General features: G+C 35.6%; 3 protein-coding genes across 3 annotated transcripts; all 3 read left to right on the forward strand.

The window, feature by feature from the left end:
- Positions 1-3,756: 3,756 nt before the first annotated feature.
- LOC142165324 (secreted RxLR effector protein 161-like) lies at positions 3,757-4,356 on the forward strand. The gene has a single exon (XM_075223902.1). The coding sequence runs from the start codon at positions 3,757-3,759 to the stop codon at positions 4,354-4,356; it is 600 nt and encodes a 199-aa protein (XP_075080003.1).
- Positions 4,357-15,736: 11,380 nt separating this feature from the next.
- LOC107775943 (uncharacterized) lies at positions 15,737-17,660 on the forward strand. The gene is made up of 2 exons (XM_016595754.2): positions 15,737-16,725; positions 17,398-17,660. Exons 1-2 carry the CDS (start codon positions 15,853-15,855, stop codon positions 17,449-17,451), a joined length of 927 nt encoding a protein of 308 aa, XP_016451240.1. The 5' UTR covers positions 15,737-15,852; the 3' UTR covers positions 17,452-17,660.
- A 124-nt stretch (positions 17,661-17,784) lies between these two features.
- Positions 17,785-21,174, forward strand: LOC107775940 (uncharacterized). The gene is made up of 4 exons (XM_016595752.2): positions 17,785-18,061; positions 19,403-20,001; positions 20,321-20,839; positions 20,932-21,174. Exons 1-4 carry the CDS (start codon positions 17,785-17,787, stop codon positions 21,058-21,060), a joined length of 1,524 nt encoding a protein of 507 aa, XP_016451238.2. The 3' UTR covers positions 21,061-21,174.
- The last annotated feature ends 344 nt before the right edge of the window (positions 21,175-21,518 follow it).

The raw sequence follows: 21,518 nt of genomic DNA on the forward strand, positions 1-21,518 counted from the left end.
TTTGGAGAGTCATCAAAAAGGGGAACTATCCCTTACCAACTACTACTCTACCACTTGTTGATCCTGAAGATATAGATTCATATATAAAAGAGCAAATGGAAGTGGTACAAGTTAACAATAAAGCGAGAAATTTGCTTCATAATGCTATAAGTGGTGAAGAATATGAGAAAATCTCAAGCTGTGACACAGCCAAAGAAATGTGGGACAAGCTTGAGGTCACATATGAAGGAATCGGCAAAGTAAAGGAAACGCATATCAACATGCTGGTTCATGATTACGAACTCTTCTCAATGAAAGAAGGAGAATCTATTGAAGAGATGTTTTTTAGGTTTTGCAAAATAATTAGCAATCTAAAGGCATTTAGAAAGCCTTATACCAGTGGTGATCAAGTTAGAAAAATTCTCAGGAGTTTGCCAAACACTTGGCAGACCAAAGTAGTCACACTGAAATCTCAGGATCTAAACAAATTATCTTATGATGATCTACGAGGAGTACTCATAGCTTTTGAAAAGACGAATCTCAAGAAGACTAGTCAAGAAGAAAAAACGAAAATAGTCGCATTCAAGACCTCAACTGAAATAGCTGAAAATGAAATTGATGATGATCCTGAAGCTCTACAAGAAGAGATTATTATGCTATCAAGAAACATGGATGGATTAATGAGAAGATTCCAGAATACAAAGAAAGGAAGAATCCCACCAAGATGATCCAGGCAATACAATGAACAGGACAAGAATGATGGAAAGTGCTATGAGTGTGGAAGATTTGGGCACATTCAAGTTGAGTGCCCAAAACTAAAAAGGAAGATCTCCAGAGGCTTTAACAAGAACAAATCCTTCGGAAGCTAGAATGATGAGGACAATTCAGACCATGAAGAGATAGCAAATCTCTGCTTCATGACGATTCTAGAAAACAAAATGAACAAATCCTCAGGATGCTGGACAGATAAGGACACTTCAGATGAAGAAAATGAAAATTGTTTCATGGCACGAGGTGAAATAAGTGAGGTAAGATCTTATAACTGTGAAAGATGCAATGAATTACAGGATATTCTTGATTTAACTTTGAAAGAGTCTCAAAAAATAATGAATGAGCTTAAGAGACTTACTAAAGAAGTTAAAGACTGGAAACTCAAACATGAAGTATGTGAAATCGAAAAAGAAGTACTTCAAGAAGAGTTTGAGGAATTGCAAATGCAATTCAATGGCATGCACAAATCCACCAGTCACAGTTATGTTAGGTCAAACCAGACGACTTACAAGTCAACTGGAAAAGGACCAGTCAGAACCAAGTCAACTAGTACTAATACTAATGAAAGACCTAAAGGTGGGTTAGAAGTTATGTGTCATTACTGTAACAAAAGTGGGCATAAATATTCCTTTTGTCATTTTAGTAAAGCAAACGTTTCAGGATAGGTTTGGAAACCAAAAAACAATTCTGAATCTGGTAACACTAACCCTCCAGGACCCAGGAAAGCTTGGGTACCTAAAAAAAAGTAATCACTTTGTTTTACAGGAACACCACAAAATAAGTCGCAAAAGAAAATGGTATCTAGACAGTGCATGTTCCAGTCATATGACAGGTGACAAAAACCTCTTCAAAGAAGTTACAAAAATTGATGGAGGAAGTGTTAAGTTTGGGGATGACTCAAAAGGCAAAATAATTGGTACTGGAACAATTCCCTTCAATAACAACTGTGACATCACTGAAGTTTATCTTGTCGATGGCCTCAACTACATTCTCTTGAGCATAAGTCAACTTTGCAACTCAGGATATGAGGTAAATTTTAAGAAAACATGTTGTGCTATTGAAGGCGAATCAGGTAAAATAGTCCTTCCTGGAAAAAGGTATGGAAATGTTTATATCCTTGATGGTTTTGAAAATATAGATGGTCATATCTGCTTAACTTCTATGTCTGATGATCCATGGTTGTGGCATAGGAAACTTGGTCATGCTAGCATGCATTTGATAGAAAAATTGTCCAAACATGAGTTAGTTGTTGGTCTACCCAAACTGAATTTTTCTAGAATTCATATATGTGATGCATGTCAAATGGGTAAGCAGACCAGAAACTCCTTCAAAACCAAAGATATAGTATCTACTTCCAAACCTCTGCAATTACTTCATATGGATTTATTTGGCCCTACTAGAACTGTTAGTATAGGAGGAAAGAGGTATGCTTTTGTTATTATTGATGATTATTCACGTTTCACTTGGGTAATTTTCTTATCTCATAAGGATGAAGCATTAAGAAATTTTGAAGTTTTCTGCAGAAAGGTTGAAAGAGAAAAGGGATATCTGATCTCAACAATTCAGAGTGACCATGGAGGAGAATTTGAAAGTAGAGCATTTGAAGATTTCTGTAATGATTAGGGATACACACATAATTTCTATGCACCACGCTCACCATAACAGAATGGGGTTGCAGAAAGAAAGAACAAAACCCTCCAAGATATGACAAGAACTATGTAACTAGATCATTCACTGCCAAATCACTTCTAGGCAGAAGGTGTAAGTACATTATGTCACATTCTCAACCGATGCCTCATAAAGCCTATTCCGAAGAAGACTCCATATGAATTATGGAAAGGTAAACGTCCCAATATCAGTTACTTCCATCCCTTCAGAAGTAAGTGTTTTATCCACAATAACGATAAGGATAATCTTGGAAAATTCGATCCAAGAAGTGACGAAGGTATTTTTCTGGGCTACTTATTAAATAGTAGATCTTTTAGAGTCTATAATAAAAGCACATTATGTGTGGAAGAATCAGTACATGTTATATTCGATGAAAATAATCCCTTGATCAAGAAAGGAATTACTGCAGGTGATGAAGGTCAAGCTCAAGAAATTCAGGAGACAAGCAAATCTAAAGAGTTGACTGATATATCTGCTGCGACAGAGTCAACTAGTGAAATCAGCAGCAGTGTACCAGATCAACCAATCGAGTCAACGGCCAATGTAGTGCGTCCAAATGAATGGAGAAGCGAGCCTGAATATCCTCAAAAATTCATTATAGGGGATCCAAATGAAGGAATGAAAACTAGGGGAGCTCTCAAAAAGAAAGCAAATATTGCACTAATCTCTCAGGTTGAGCCAAAGAAGATAGAGGAAGCGTTAAAAGATTCAAGTTGGGTTCAAGCTATGCAGGAAGAGTTAGATCAGTTCAGTAAGAATCAAGTGTGGAATCTGATACCCAAACCTGAAAATGTTTTTGTAATTGGAACAAAATGAGTTTTCAGAAATAAATTGAATGAGGATGGAAAGGTCGTAAGAAATAAAGCCAAACTAGTTGATCAGGGGTACTCACAACAGGAAGGAGTCGACTATGATAAAACTTTCGTTGCAATAGCTCGTTTGGAATCCATACAAATTCTTCTGGAATACGCATCATTTAAAGGATTTAGACTGTTTCAAATAGATGTTAAAAGTGCCTTTTTGAACGAATTTATTGAGGAAGAAGTATATGTAAAACAACCACCTGGGTTTGTAGATTCAAAGTTCCCATACCATGTATATAAGCTCACTAAGGCGATATATGGGCTAAAGCAAGCTCTGCGTGCTTGGTATGATAGACTTAGTTCCTTTCTTGTTGATCATCGCTTCACAAGAGGTAAAATAGACACTACCCTGTTTATTAAAAGATCATCGGAAGGTAACCTCATTATTCAGATTTATGTTGATGATATTATATTTGGTAGTGCTAACCCTCTTATGTGCAAGGAATTTTCAAATCTTATGCAAAGCGAATTCGAAATGAGTATGATGGGAGAGCTAACATTCTTCCTTAGACTCCAAATTCAACAATCTGAAGAAGGAACCTTTATATGTCAGACCAAATACACAAAAGAACTGATTCAAAAATTTGGTATGAGCAATGCAAAATTCATTAGCACACCAATGAGACCTTCCACAAATCTAGACAAAGATGAACAGGGAATTCCTGTTGATGAAACTAAATATCATGGAATGATTGGATTACTGTTGTACCTGATAGCAAGTCAACCGAGTATTATGTTTAGTGTATGTAAATGTGCCAGGTTTCAGTCAGCTCCTAAGGAATCACATTTGACCGCAGTAAAAAGAATCATTCGATATCTCATTGGGACTGTATCTCATGGACTATGGTATCCTCGCTCTAACTCTTTTAAATTAGAAGGTTTTTCAGATGCTGACCTTGCAGGTGATAAGGACGATAGAAAAAGCACAGGAGGTACATGCCAATTATTGGGAAAGGCATTGATATCCTGGAACAGTAAAAAACAAGCATCAGTTGCATTGCCTACTACTGAAGCTGAATGCATTGCCATTGGACAATGCTGCGCACAACTACTGTGGATCTCATCAACAGGGTGACTATGAACTTTCGTTTAAGCCTATACAAATTTTTTGTGATAATTCAAGTGCTATTTGTCTTTCCAAAAATCCTGTGCATCATTCGAGAGCAAAGAATATAGATATCAAGCATCATTTTATTAGAGATCATGTTCTTAAGTGAGACATAGAAAAATCTTTTGTTGGAACTACTGATCAGTTAGCTGATATTTTTACTAAGCCTTTATTAGATGAGAGATTTTGTGATTTAAGAAAGTTACTTGACATTACTTGCTTTACTAATAACCTTTAGGACCTTTATGTACTATTGATTCTTTTACAGGTGTAATGATTGTCCTTTACTCATGCATTAATTACGCCTCCGTTTTTCACTCTCTTTTCTCTTGTTTCACATCAGTTCGTCGTTTAAAGTTGGAAAGTCAATCATCGCATCCCTTCAACTGACATCTTTTCCTTTTCTATACTTAACCGTCAGAAATTTTCTTCTTAAGGCAGAGAACCCTTCTCAGTCACTTTCATCGTTATCCCCTCTCCAAAGCTCCGATCAAACCCCTTTCCTTCAATGGCCAAACATTCCAGATATCCCTCTACCTCTACCAGAAAAAGCACCCGTTCCAAAGCTAAACCCCCATCTATGCCTCCAGAACAAGTAGACCTAGTGTCTGATCACTCTGAGGGTTTCGCCTCTTCTCAGGGAGATTTCTCTGAACACTCTCAACTCCTAGGAGAAAAAGCCCTAGGTAAACGACCCATGGAAGAACCCCCTGTTTCCTCTACCCCAAAGAAATCCAAGGTTGATTTTTCTGCCTCTCTCGAGTCTGACCTAGACTTCTGGGATTCTCCAAATAGGGATCTTTTCATTGCTCTGAAGGACAAGTTTGTTGCTCATGGAAAGGTTGTCAACCTTGACGACATGGAACCCCTCAATTGCAAGGTCAAAAACCTCTTTGTTCATAAAGGATGGGTTAAGTTCCTCTCTATTCCTCCGCCTAAGGTATATGAACCCCTGGTAAAAATATTATATGCCAATCTCTGTTCTAGTAAGCCTGATAGGTTGGAATCCTTAGTGTTAGGTAAGCGCATTGTTCTTGATTGTGCCCTGTTTGATTCACTCTTTCAGTGTCATTGTTCTGGTTTTCCTATGCTTTTTAAAAAACACCTGGCCTGATGATTTTGAAATTTCTTTTGACCAAGCTAAACAGTGTATTGTTAAGTGTCCCTCTGACTCCCTTCCAAACTAGTTAGGTCCCAGTGATGTTAGTTTCGAAACTGGTTCTGGCCCATATTGTAGCAACTACTTTGCTTCCCCATACTGGTTCCTTTTCCACCTTCTCTCAAAGATACACCTTCTTCATTTATTGCATTGTGACCAAACTCAAAATCAAGTTGTCCTCCTGGGTTATCAATTTCATGATCGAGAGTGCTGAAGATCCCACTAGTCTACCCTATGGCATGGTAATCACTCACATTCTGGAAGCTCATCAAATTTCCCTGTCCAACTATCCCTTCATCACTGTTTCGAAGTCTTACAATTCTAGAGCCTTTGCTAGTATGGGTTATGTGAGTGTAAAGGGCTCCTGGGTTAAGAAGCACGATAGTGTAGCAAAGCATACTCCTATAGAGCCCAAACCTTCACCCTTTGTTCCTCATCCTAGTCCTGGTAATCCTGATCTTGGTGACAAGCTTCGTGTCATTGACTCTCAACTCTCTGAAATCAAAAAATCTTCTCACAGCCACTCAGTCTACTGTTGGTGGCATTCATGTCATCTCCAAGGAAACAAGGTCTGATGTGTCCAAAATTAGAGTTACTTCTCAGAGTTAGGGAGAATGTTGTCAAAGCCTTCAAGGAAATTCATGACAGGTTGGATGGAGTGAGCATCTCAGCCAATGCTAGCTTTGAACAATTGAAGGAGGCCATCTGCAACACCCTTACTTATTTTCTATGCCGTTAATGTGGTTGTTTAAGACAATATTTTTTTGTTGTGCTGGTTGTGGGCCGTTTTCTCAGCCATTGGATAATTTTTATAACTCTATTGTTTAATGCTATATATTCTATTTAGTTCTTGGCTTGTTCCCTCTTTGCTGATTCCAAAAAGGGGGGAGAAGGGTATATGTAGTATCTGTACGGGTATAGTTTGTTGGCAGGAGTCGACTCTAACCATGGACTAGTCAACTGCATGAACTGAGGGGGAGTACCATGGACTAGTCAACTGCATACAATGAAGGGGAGTAAAACACAGGGAAGTCAACTGGTGTTTACACTTATATATTATTTTGTCATCATCAAAAGGGGAAGATTGTTAGATCTAGTTTTAATGATGCAAATAGTATATCTATTCAGGAAATCAATTATAGAAGAACAAGGAATCAAGAAGATACTATAAGTTCGCAGAAGTCAATCTTGATGCTTAAAGAAAGAAATTAATCAGCAAAGATTATAAATCAATCAGCAAATCTGGATGCTTAAGGGAAGAAATCAATCAGCAAAGATTATGGATAGCTACGATGGAAAGAATCAAGCAAGCCTAAACATAAGGCATTAATCAAGGACATCATATCCGGAAGATCGAAGATCCTATAAAGATTGCTAAGCGGCTAATTTCGGAAGGACCAACAATCAAGGAGCAAACCTTCATTATAAACAATTGTTGAAGGACGGATATCAAGGAAGAGCAACGACTAGCTATCTTATTCTTGGAAAGAATCAATCTCTTTCCAAGGACCAAATCTCTTGGGTTGTCAAGCCTCGTCAACAATCAATCTTCTCCAAAGTATTTATACTCGGCTTTAAAACTTAGACAAATATACTTTGATCGAACCAAAAAACCCTTTCTTTGTTCTACTGCAAAACAATATTGTAGTTCTCTAAGATCTGTTGTGTAACAAGTCAGAGAAAAAAGGAGAGTTCAACATTGGTGAGGCATTGTATTAAAAAGAAACGAGTGTTAGAGGAACTGAGTTATCAAGTCATTTCCACTGTACTCGGAGAAACGCATTTACTAAAGAGAACCCTCTTGCAACCCAAGGGGACTGGACTAGGATTCACATTGAATCCAAACCAGTATAAAATTTCGGTGTCTTTAATTCCTGCACTTACTTTTTGCATTTTACTTTCTGTTATTATAACTATTAAGTCATTACATCTAGTCGACTAATTGACAAACTAGTCAACTAATAAGAGATTAAGGTTAAAAATATACAATTCACCCCCCCCCCCTCCTCTTGTACTTTCAGCGAACGCGAAGAGTGAGCTGAGTATTCATCGCGTTCGGGGGGAGGCTGTCGCGTTCGCGAGTGGGCCATCGCGATCGTGTAGAAGGATTTCTGGGTCTGAGGCAATTTTTCTTTGTGAACGCGAGAGAGCTTCCGCGTTCGCGAAGGGTTAAACCTGGACAGTCAGTATATATCTTAAAAACGAGGGTTTAAATCCAATATCACAAAAAAACATTAGAGAGCTCGGGAAAAGGTCAAATTTAAGGAGATATTCAGTGGAGCAATTGGGGTAAGTATTCTTCATTCATATTTGGTTTAATTCCATGATTTAGTCTTGAATTTCATCATTTAATTTGAGAAATTAGAGTGGGAACCGAGAAAATGGAAGAAAAGTTTGAGAATTCTTTTGGGGATTTGAATGGGCAATTGAGGCCGGATTTTGATGAATTTGAAATGGATAGACTCGTAAGAGGATGAGGATTCTATTGATGTGATTTTTATCAGATTCCGAGATGTGGGGTCGGGGGTCGGGTTTGAGCAATTTCGGGATTTTTAGTGTAAATTGGATATTTTCGAGTGGGGTTTGTTCCCTTAACATATTTTAATGGTTATGTACTAATTTTGGTTAGATTTGGAGAATCCGGAGGTCGATTAGAAAGGGCAAAGGCATCGCGGGCTAGAGTTTGGACCGGATGGAGGTGAGTAATGATTGTAAATGTTGTCCTGAGGGTATGAAACCCTGGATTTCACATCGTTGTGCTATATTGAGGTGACACACACGCTAGATGACGAGCGTGGGGTCGTGCACCGTTGGGGATTGTAACTTAGTCCATCCCGTATGACTGTTTTACTGCGTATTTGATTGAAAAACTATTTGTTATCATCATGTTTTGGGTTGAATGCCATAGTTAGGCCTCGTGCCAACTATTTGGATCCTTGCGGGATTTTTACTACTACTTTCTCACTGTTTTGATTTTATATCTGTACTCAGTCATGTTATATTATTCCCTCCGTTTCAATTTATGTGAACCCATTTGACTGGGCACATAGTTTAAGAAAAGAGAGAAGACTTTTGAACTTGTGGTGTAAAATAAGGCACATATATTTTGTGTGGCTATAAATCATTGCATAAAGATAAATTGTTTCCAAATAAAGAAAGGGTCTTTCTTTTTTGGTACAGACCAAAAAGAAAATAGGTTCACATAAATTGAAACGGAGGGAGTATAATATTTTTATAACTCAGCCATGTTTACTCTGTTTTTAACACTTTAAATGATATTTTGGGTTATGCATCATATTTTACTGTGCCCGAGTGACTTTTTAGAGATTTCTGACTGAGTAAGGCCGAGGGCCTGTATTGTGAGGATTATTATGGGATTGGGTTGTACGTCGTAGCAATGTTGTACTGATTATGACTATGAGGCTAATGGCCTGAGTTGTACGCCACAAGGTGGCTTGATGTGAGGCCAAGAGCCTATTGATTATGCCACGAGATGGCTTGATATTGTGCTTGGGTCGTAAGGGGGCCCTCCCGGAGTCTGTACACCCCCAATGAGCGCGGGTACCCAGTGTGATATGTGATATAGCCCGAGGGGCTAGTGTTGTTCCATGTTATTGCCTGAGGGGCTGATTTTGTTGACATTTTGCCCGAGGGGCGGATTTTATGTGTTTGTCTTTTCTAAATGCTTCTCATTTAATTGATTAATTGTTAAAAAGGTGTTTTAAAAAAGCTTATACTGAACTAAGGTGTTTTTATAAGATTTCTCTATTTTATAACACTTTATTGGTTTTACTCTGCCTTTTTATAGCATGTTGTTGTGTTTTACGTGATTTCTTATCACTCAGTCTTCATTTATTGTTATTACTCACTGAGTTGGAGTACTCACTTTACTCCCTGCACTCTGTGTGCAGATTCAGGAGCTTCAGGTCCCGCCAGTGAGGGTTGATTGCTCCCAGCAGGCTATTCGGAGTCCACTAGGTAGCTGTTCGGCGTTCGCAGCCCAATGTTTCTCCCTCCTATCTTACTTTCTGTTTCTAGTTCTGTAATAGACTATATAAACTCTTTCAGACTCGTAGACACATGTTTAGATGCTCATGACTGGTAACACCCCGATGTCGGGCTGTGTTGGTTTCCTCAAATTGTACTAGTTCACTTTTATTTTGGGATTATTAGCATGTTAATGACTTAATTATGTTATTTTAATTGTTTAAAATGAATTGGGTGTTGTATCGGCTAGTCGAATCTTCACGAGAGGCGCCATCACGATCGGGTCTGGGTTTAGGGTCATGACAGAAAAACACATCATAATAATTGTCATGGTTAAAATTATCATAAGCAAAATCATATCTCGCTTTAATTTTTCCTTTAATAACTTTTTATAAGGCATGACAAAATATTTTTTGGCATACCATGATATGTACGCGACCAATGACATATTCATGTAACCACACATTAATGTTCATTATCTTTATTTCACTCAAACCTCCCGTAGAGGTGAGTTGTAATATCTATTCAACCATGCATAAGCACATTCTTATGCATATTTTGTATCACATGTATATTTTCATTTCACTTTCAGGGATGAGTCTACATTTACAATATTTATCATAATCACATTTTCAAGGAATTGACTATAATCATGTGAACGTGTTTCGTATTAACAGACCATAGTGATACATATTTCCTTCGCCTTTGAAGGACTATTTTGAAAACCCTTATTATTTTTCGTTTTACAATTACCATAATGGTGACTATTATTGTTTTGGTCTTTGACACGCCCATGTTCATTGGTCAACCACTTATCTTTATTTAGATTTATTATGCACCACTACCCCATTCACTTCAAGAACAGAGCAAATCAACTGAGACAAGCTTCATGCTTTTTCATGAAAAATACATTATTCTTCTATAACCATCATTATATCATCAATTTGGTGTATTGGAACTCAAACTCAATGCCTTACCCATATAAAGATATACTAAGCCATAATGTGTTGGGAATAGAACCAATATCTTATTATCATGATGCACCAGGACTCAAACATGATGTCTTACTCTTATGGTACGTTGGAACTCAAACCCACCGTCTTACCCTCAATCAGTGTCACTAGGCCAAAGTGCAATGGGACTCCCTCTTGCCCTTAATAATATTACCATTTTTGATGGTTATATGCACAAAGTCATTCATGAGTCAGAGTGAAATTATTATCATGTTGTTTAGATTCACAAAAAATCAAACAAATGCGCAAAGAATTTTACATTAACAACAGTTATACTAAGAAATTAATTTTTTTATGTTGCTAATTTGCAACTTAAAAAATTACACTGCCAGTTGCTTTGTTGATTAGTAATTATAACATAAAATATAATAAGAAGAGGTGATGCATCAAAGCACCTAAGCTTCTGGAGTAAATTGACCAATAGAGCGACATAAATATGTTATTGGCTATGTGTTTCAAAGTCGAAAGTCAATCTCATATTGTCATGTATACTTACTGCTAATAGGTCTTAGAAGTTCGACAAATACTCTTAATAATATTTTAAGGCAGTCAATTATTCATATGTTAGCACCTTTTCATATGTAAAAGCTATTATCAATCAGTTTGCATTTTTAAAATCAATAAAATATTAAACAACATACATTCAAAAACTTGATAAAAGAAAAATCACTTGTATCACTCATGCAAGACAGAAACCAAAAAAAAATTATGTTCATCCAAAAGTAGAAGAATTAAAGTGATGGGAGGGTCTTAGGATGGAAAGCACACATGCAGGCTGATGCATATATGAAAAAACACAACAACTACGCAACAACTAAATTGTAGTCAAAATACATAAGTTGTCACCTGATTTATGGCTCAAATCCTCCTTACATACTTTCTGTGGACGATAATAATATTACACACACAACCTTTCTAAAGTATATCTAGTACACACCACATTTGACAGATGGCGCGCGCGTATTTTACACGTAAAAGAAGCGGGTGAATATAAAACTTTTGGGTCTTAATCATTACTTAAACGCCATATGTCTAGCCTTTTTTACTTTTAAACTTTTTTTGAGTCAATTCTTCTTTTTCTATTTTTAACTATTTCATCTCCAAATAATTTGGTCCCTTTTCCACACCCTACCACCCCACACGTTTTCCTCTTCCCCTGGCCACCCACTTTGTCTTCTCCCTAGATTAAACTCTAAAACACAACAATAATTGTAGAGCTAGATCCAAGTTCTAAATTATTAGTCATCTCCTCCAAGATTTAACCCTTTCAGATCTGCTAATGAAATCAATGACTAGTTTCTCTATATTTTTTCATAATTTTATTTTCACATCTGCTGATTCTTTCTTTGACTTCAATTTTTTTTTAATTGAATGGGTTTGAAAAGGAGGTTTATAGTGTTTGTGGATTTTGCTCTAAAAATTAATGGCGGTAGTGGTACTGTTATGACAATGGCGATTTTAATAAAAAAAAAACTTTTTTGTAGAAGAAGATGGGCATCTTTAGCTCTTATTCATCTCTAAGAGTCAAGCTCCATGGCAATATTGAGAAAATGGGACACGGTGCTACTAACTAAGGCGTTAATGGTGGAAAGATTGTGGAGAAGATGATTAAGTGGGTTGGGGCAGGGGGGAAGGAATTACTAAAAGCGGGAAAGGGTGATCTTTTTTATTTATTTTTTCTTTTTCTAAAGAAGAAATTTTAATTATGGTGTAAATTAGGTATTTTATTGTATTTTCTTTCTGTTTTGACACGTGTCACGATATTATTGGTGCGTGATATTACACATATTTTGAAAAGCTGGTCAACAAAAAGATGGTGTGTACTAAATACACTTTAGAAAGATTGCGTGTGTAATATTATTATCGTCCACAGAAAGTGTGTAAGGGGGATTTGGGTCATAGTTCAGGTGACAACTTATGTATTTTGCCCTAAATTGTATAATGAGATATCAGGATAAAGATAACGAATATTTGACCATACAAAACTGGTACCACGTGAGAGTAATTCCAATGAAACAGAGTAAAGAGACTAAGAGCTCGTTTGGCTTAGCTGATTTAGAGTAGCTGATAAGCATTAGGTGCTGAAAAGCACTTTTAAGTGCTGAAGTTGATTTAAAAAATAAGCAGTTACGTGTTTGGATAAAAGTGCTGGAATTAATAATAAGCAGTTGAAGAACGGGTATACGAAGAGTTTTGTTTAAAAAGAAGTATTTTAGGGATAGAATAGTAAATATTTTGGTCAAACCTAAAGTGCTTATAAGCTGAAATTTGATAAGTTGGGGGAGACCAACTTATGGCGTTTGGCTTATTTTTGGCTTATAAACACTTAAATATAAGCACTTTTAATTTTACCAAACGCGTAGATAAGCCAAAAAGTGCTTATAAATCAATTTGACCAGCTTATAAGCTTAATTAGCCGAAACACTCTCTAATAAAAAGCATATTCATGTAACAGTGAAAAAATTAATGTTCACCCCAAATAGTTTGTGATAACTGGGGGAAGGCTATATGTTATAAAAATCTTTGTTTTCTTTCTTATAGGCTATAGCTATAGATATCCCAATCTCAAATAATCAGAAAAGAAAACTATTATAAATAGGCTAAGATAGAGCACAACAAGGAAAGAGTAATATACTTAGGTATGATAGCAAGGAAACATTTTTTTTTTTTTTTACCTTCTCCCATAAGTGGGTTTCGTAGATAGAATTTGTATACCCAACTAGTAGCAAATCCCTTTTGATTTCTTCAAGCACTGAGTGCAATATGAGGTGAATAACTTTCAGTTAGCTATGTGATAGTAGTATGAGTACGTAGTGGATGAAGGCGAGCTTTGTGCTGATAACGTGTTCTAAAATAAAAACAATATAGCAAAAACTATATAATTAAGATTAATAATAGAAGAGAATGATAATATTAGAAAGTAACGTTTCTTTTTTCGTTTCAAAGTGTCTTCTTTAGGTTCATGAATGAACCTATTTATAGATACTATTGACTATTGTATTGTTACATAACATCCTAATCTAGCTATGAGCTCGAAATCAACACAAATCTAGTCATGAAGACAAGTCTAGATATGGTAAGATTTTCAAATCTCAAGTTGGACATCCACCTTCTGTTCAAGTGAATTTATAACAAAGACAAGTCACTCGTCCTATCATGACATAAATCACTTGTAGCAGTTGAGTATATTTCCTTGGTTTCACGTTTTATGTGGCTTGACTTGGCATTGTTACTAAGATTAAAGTCGATAATATATATAAATGATTAATAGAAGTGGAAAATGAAGATGAGCTTCAGCTGAGGCGAAGTTAAATGTTTAAATTGGGCATTAGGAGGAGAAAATTGTGTTGAATTTCAATGCCATCCTCACTTCTACTATCCAGTAGTCTCTTTCGCATTCTCTAGTTAACTATGTGAATGTAATAACAATTACGTTTCAATTCCAAATAAATTGGAGTTCGCTATATGAAGTTTCTCTTACCATTTTTCTCAATTTAAGGTCAACTTACACCATTATATATATAAAAAAGTTAAATATGTATAAATGATATACTATAGTAAGTAACAATATTACGAGTCTCTATATTTGTATTGGCATATCAATCTATAATAGTCAAAATACTCCTAGAAAACAATAGGTTGAAAATCAACGTACTAGCAAGACTTATTTTCAACTATAGTTACTTATGTGAATGAAATAAAAGAAGTTAAAGAGTTATAAACATATTAATTAGTCATAAGCTCCGTCACATTCTATTTGATGGGGAGAATTGAAATTATTCAATTATTATTCTATAGTCGGAATTTTTTTGAGTTTTTGCTAAATTTTTATCTGCAATTTGATTTGAAGTTTTGCATAGAGGTGCGCATTCGATTTATCGATTCGATTTTGACCCTTATCGATAATTACTTATCGATTATTGATTTATACATATGTTTATCGTTATCGTTTCAATAAGGTTTCGATTTTTTCGATTTCGATTTATCAATTTTTGGGGCTTATCGATTTGGTTATCGATTACACCAATAAGAAAATTTGTGGGATTCCAAGGAAAGTATATCTCTATAAACACGGCTAACTAATATGGACAAAAAGAAGCTAAAATAAGACGAACGTCGTTTATAAAATAAAAATTGTGTCAACAAGCACATGCAATGAAACTAAAGTAAGGGATCAAATGTATGCCACCAACACTCCAACGGTATAAAAATAAAAATAAAATACATCATCACCGCTAATTCCGACGTCAATTTCAAAAGGTGGAAATACGCATCATACAACTTTACCATCGCAACTTTTTGGTCACCACTGTTGGTCAAATTAAACTTTGATGATCATACGCACGATGGAGTCTTCAACATTTATCTTGACCAAGTTGATAAAAATTGGGCCAAATCAATGAGTTCAATTATATCATCCTTAATGGTGGCCACTGGTTTAATCGATTATACTATGAGAAAAATCAAGTAGTTGGTTGTTGGCGATGTTCACTAAAAAATGCTACTGAATTCCCAGTTCATTATGCGTACACGATGGCATTTAGGACAGCTTTAACAAAGGCACGGAGAGAGGGAGAAAAGTACTTTTGAAGTCGCCGTCAGAGTTCGCCGGAGTTCACTTTCTCTGCTGGATTTGCAATTCGCGGGAGAGAGGGAGGAAGGTAAAAGCGGCGCTGAAGAATGGGTAGAGGAAATAATAGGGTTAGAGACTTAGGGTAAAAGAAATGGTATTATAGAATAAGGGTATATTTGTCTTTTTAGTATATCTTATCGGTTTATCGATAAATCGATAATCGAAGAGGACAAAATCGAAATCGATAAACCAATAACAAATGATCGATAAACCGATTGGAATGTACCCCTAGTTTTGCAGTTTTAGTTTGGCGGGAAGTTCAAAAAGGGTGGCTCTAAAGTTTAGAAATTTGCGCCATTTCAAGTTTTCAACTAATGATGTCTTCAGCAATTTTTATTAAAAATTTAAAAAACCTTCAAATTCTCCAGGTTGGGCACGGGGCTTTACCTCATCTACTGAAATTAAAAATAGTAAGTAGTAAGTCGAAACTACACCGTTTCAAGCGCATTAATGGCGCAAAATTCTAAACTTTAGAGCCACCCATTTAAACTTCCCGCTAAATTAAAACTTCAAATCAAATTACAGTTAAAAATTTAGCAAAATCTCAAAAAAAATTGGCTGCTCTTCTCCCGGGTTTTTCTTCCCTACTTCATCCTCTCTCTTTTCACAAATTTCCTAACTCCCAACTTTTTCTTCCTCCTTCTGTCCCAAAAAAGAAAAAAGAAAAACAAATGGGGGGCAAGCTTCAGTTTTTACCACCAGCCAAAAGATTCATGTTAATGCAGCAACAACAACACAAAGATAATGGCTCTGTTTCATCTTCACAACTTCCTGCTAAAAAGCGAAAATTCTCTCCTGAAAAAACACCCTTCTTTTCCGATAGCACCGGTGTTACTACTCTCTGCTTGCCAGCCAAAAAACGTGTTTGGGCTTTTCACCCATTTGACCTCAATATTGAATATAATCCAATTTCTTCTCTCAATGAAACTAAAGAAGAAACATTAATTAGTCAAGCTGACATCACTCCTCAACAAGCTGCAAAAACAAATGACGATGATAACGAAGACGGCATTATCTGTGCTATTTGTGAAAGCACAGATGGAGACCCATCAGATCCAATAGTTTTGTGCGACGGTTGTGATTTAATGGTCCATACAACTTGCTACGGTCATCCTTTTACAAAGGGAATACCAGAAGGTGATTGGTTTTGTGCTCAATGTTTGGCCTCAGAAACAGAGAGCCGAAACCCTCTTACTTGTTGTCTCTGTCCTGAAACCGGTGGAGCCCTAAAACCCACTGTGAATGAGGGTAAATGGGCTCATGTTGTTTGTGCACTTTTTGTTCCTGAAGTTTTCTTTGCTGATCCAGAAGGACGTGAAGGAATTGATTTCAGTAAAGTGCCTAAAAGAAGATGGGAACAAAAGTGTTATATTTGTAAATCCAGAAATGGTTGTGCTATTGATTGTTCTGAGCCGAAATGCCCTTTGTCTTTTCATGTGACTTGTGGGTTGCAACAACAACTCTGTATTGAGTACACAGAAGGAAAGAACAAGGCTGCTGTTGTTGCTGGTTTTTGCAGAAGCCACACTGAACTATGGAAAAAGGTTGAGTCTTTTTCCTTCTACCTTTGCTTGTTATCTTTTCCCCCCTTTCATTTAGCTTGTATATATTGATACTATATAAAAGAGCATTTATATTATTAATGTAGTTTAACTTGTTATGACATGCAAAATGTTTTTACTTTTCAGGTTATTAATATTTTTTGTTACTACGCTTTCATTTTTATAGATGGCAAATTTCCTTATTTTCATTTTTACTAATCTTTCTTTTTTGTAGACAGTCAGTTTTTGAGGTTACTAATCTTTCTTTTATGTAGATCGTAAATTGTCTTATTTTCCAGGTTATTAATTCATGTTATTTATAGATGATTATTAATATTGCTGACTGCTATTGCTCCTTCCATCTAATTTTTTTGGCTCTTAGCCTTTGTTGTTAATATTGCTTATACTACTATTTTTCTCTCTTTCTTGAGTTGAGCATCTATCTAAAACAACTTCTTTACAGGTTGGGCTAAGGTCACTTGCCCAGACTCCACTTGTGGGATTCTATTGGGTTTTTTATTGTTGTTATTGTTATTAATTAGTACTAGTAGTTACTCCTATATTTTAGATGATTTGAAAGAGTATTTTTTCTTTTTACTTTGGTATATATAAGTTAAACTCTTATTGTTTCAACGTTTTTAATTTTCGTGTTAACGGGTAATTTTTGGTGTGCAGCAACAACAAACAGGGAAGTTCAAGATTGTGCCAAGAGATGAAGTTGACAGATAAGACTATACATCTACGATGATTAAGCAGAATTGCAGAAACAGACGATTGAGAATCCTAGTTTTTAGTAGTGGATTAGTAGTAGAGTAGTTGATCTCTAATAGTATTCTGTGATTGTTTAAGTTCGTAATCATTTTCTTCTATACTTATTGAAGTCTTCCATTTTGTTTCCAACTTCATTGTTAAGTACTTATTAATTGGCACCCGAGAAAATCTGAAAAGAGACTGTTATTGGACTCTATGAGGACTCTAATATTGAAAGATTGATGAAAGTCTTATTTGGATAAACTCTCCATAAATTTTGATCATATCCAATCACAATAACAAATCTTATAAATGGGGTTACCATATTTTAATCATCTACGTTTCACAACTATGCTCAATATGGCTTCAAGTTTGCGATTTTGGGTGTGTTTCCAAATAGTTTTAGTACTTTTGGGGTCATGTAATTGTAAAGAGAAATCAGCAATAGGAGATCCAGGGATGAGAAGGGATAATTTAAGAGTGGCAATAGAGGCATGGAATCAATGCAATGAGGTACATGAAGAGGCTCCTAACATGGGAAGTCCTAGGCAAGCTGATTGTTTTGATGTTGAAAAATCGAAATCTAGCAGTAAGCCAATTCTCCATCTCTAGTTTAAAATTTTATTATTCACCTTGGTCTTTACATAAGGCTATATAGAATTACTGTGATTAAGTGATAAAAAGAGAAAGGTTTGTGTTAATTAACTATGGTCATGTGACTGATAACAATATAGTGAAGTCATATGTTATTAGATTAATGTAAACACTACTTGTGGCTAAGTAGTTTTTCACATGTTAAGTAGGTATTCTTCCATTTTTCTAAGCAATTAGTTTGTGCATCTTTATCAAAAAGACATAAAAATTTATCCACGTTTGATATTTATACCAAACCATGTGATAAATTAAGGTGAGAGAGTGTTAATTATGATTTAGTGATAACCATGTTTATGAAGACATGTGTTATGTTTTTGTTGGATTGATGCAAATTTACAAACACCTTATGCGGAAAGTTTTTACCGTCAAAAGACTTTTTTATACTAGAATTAGTGTTATGCTCGTTTTGTATACCATGTGACTACAAATTTAGTACTCCACAACCTACAAGGAAGGAGTCAATTACTCCGAGGCGGCTTAAACCCAAGCCACTAAAGTCGTTTTAGGCCTCACAAAATTAGAGTCCCCAAAAACTACTATTTTTATATGTAATTTAAATATTTATTGTATTTATTATTAAATAGTAATAAGAAATTTTTTCAACTATCCTTTGCTACTTTGTCACCAATCATTAATAACATAGTTTTATATTTTATGTGCTCTTTTTTCGGAGTTGATTTAGAAAATTCAAATGAAAGTGAAAGACAATTAAATCTGTAGTTACTTTTCCAACTTGAATAAATTTTATTTACAATTCTAACTTTGTAAGATATTTTCTTTCAAGATCTCTATAGACATACTTTAAGCTATCATCGTTGTAAATATAAATTTCTACATGATTATTACTTTGGGAGGCAATGCTATATAGTGAGTTAATTATGTTGACAGTCATGTAAAAAGAAAAAAATTAAAAATTAAACTTAATAAAATCTTAACAATGTTAGTAATCTTTCAATAAAGATTAAAGGGGTTGATTACATCGTCAAAATGAAATTGTTGGGTACATCGTCAAGATAAAAGTGCATCTCGAAAAGTTAAAAGAATAAACTTCAAAAAAATATTTGAAATTATTAAACAAGTTTAAGGCCTCTTATTACGTACTGGCTTTAGGCCTCTAAGACTATTGAGCCACCTCTGCAATTACTTCACCAAAAAATATAGGCTTGTATTCTGTTCCTATATATCCGATACATAGTTGTAAAGAGAGTATATACACTTACTAAAACCTCTTTATCTTTTGTTGTCTATTGCAAGTTATCATGCTTTTGTTTTGCAGTGAAGCTGGTTCACTTAGTGAACGATTATGATAACAAGCTGAGCATAAACGATGCCAAAAACCTAGGACTAGAGAATCTGGACGTGAATAAATATGCAGCCTGGAAAGAATTGTTCTTGGGATCCAAATGCCAAGTTCAAGATGATCCAAACCCATGGAATTTCTGGATGATTATGCTCAAGAGTGGTAACATGGACACCACAGCTGCTATTTGTCCCAAAAATGGCAAACCATCTCAACCATTTCCACCCGAGTCGCGCTTTCCATGTTTTGGCAAAGGTTGCATGAACATGCCTAAGATATACCATGACTACACCACATTACATAGCCATAAGCACATTGTAAAGCATAGAAAATTGAAGGGAAGTTTTCATGGGACATGGGATTTGGATGCTGATATTTACAAGGCAGAAACTCAAAATGATACTTCCTTTTTCTCAGTTACTTGGCATAAGCAACTTGGAAAAGGAAGCTGGAAATTTCATCATATCTTGAAAACTTCATCAAAGTACCCTTGGTTGATGCTTTACTTGAGGTCAGATGCAACCACTGGAGTTTCTGGTGGATATCATTATGAAACAAGAGGCATGTCAAAAATAGTAGGTTTCTCTTCCAAATCTTTGCATTCTTGAAATTTTCATTACTATTATGTTCTTGTTATACATACAATGTCTTGAAAGAATGAAAAAGATCAATATACCTGATACCACATAGTTGGGGTTAAGTTTTAGCCATGTTAGTACATTTACTTTAGCTCCAAATTGCTTAGAGTTTTTCGACATGTCATACATTTATATGCCAATAGAAAATATAGAAGCAGTGATTGGACTTGAGGCATAATTGTTATTGTTGCTGCTGCTGCTGTTGTTTTATTCTTGTTATACATTCTTATATTCTGGTCTGCTGATATGGAATTAGGTCCCAAAGTCACCAAATTTCAAAGTGAAGTTCACTTTGGATGTGAAAAGAGGAGGTGGTCCAAGTAGCCAATTTTATCTAATGGACCTAGGCAGCTGCTGGAAGAACAATGGACAGCCTTGTGATGGGGATGTTACCACAGACGTAACACGATACAGTGAAATGATCATTAATCCTGATACTGAAGCATGGTGCAACCCCACAAATAATTTAAGGCTGTGTCCACCTTACCATACTTTTGCAAATGGAACACGCGTTCATCGGACTGATAAGGCAAGATTTCCTTATGATGCTTATCATGTGTATTGCTCCCCAGGGAATGGAAAGTATCTTGAAGAACCATTCAACTATTGTGATGAATATAGCAATCCTCAAGCTCAGGAAATACTTCAAATTCTGCCTCACCCTGTTTGGGGAGAATATGGATATCCAACTAAGAAAGGGGAAGGATGGACAGGAGATCCAAGAACTTGGGAACTTGATGTTGGCAGACTCTCACAATCACTTTACTTCTATCAGGTACTATAATTTTTGGAACAAAATATATGTATAAAACCCCTTATACAGGATGAATCATTTCATAACTTTATATTTTCTTGATGATATTGCAGGATCCTGGCACAAAACCTGTTGAAAGGCATTGGCCATCTGTTGATTTGGGTACTGAGATATATGTTAGTGGAAATCAAGTTGCTGAGTGGATCGTTAGCGACTTTGATATCATTGTGACAGATGAATAGTTTCACTTTGGTTAGGAATAGTGTGTAGTTTTTTTGCTTGTTTCACTTAGAACTTTAGTAGAACTCTGTAAGGATTCGATATTCTTTTGTTTATGTTTATATAAATCAATTAAGGCATACCGGCAAGTGTTCTTGCCTGATCATCTATGAAAGAATTGACGCATTACCAGATATAAGCTGAAATTCATGCAGTAATGGGAAGGTCAGACTAAAATTGCTTGAATGCTTAGTGAAGAAGGGGCCATTACATTTCAATTATTGTAGTCAAAGTACATATTACTACTATCATTCTATAAAGGAAATGTGTCAAAATCTTGAAACAGTAAAAACCAAACACTGGAATGACTAAGTGGACCATGATGAATGTCACAGTTCTTAGACCTTCAGACGGTCCGTCGAGACATAAATATAGTATGTTTTAAGAAACTATTAATCCAAAATATGATATCTATGCGAAA

Source organism: Nicotiana tabacum, chromosome 10, assembly GCF_000715075.1.
Source record: "Nicotiana tabacum cultivar K326 chromosome 10, ASM71507v2, whole genome shotgun sequence".
In the NCBI taxonomy this organism is placed as follows: Eukaryota; Viridiplantae; Streptophyta; class Magnoliopsida; order Solanales; family Solanaceae; genus Nicotiana; species Nicotiana tabacum.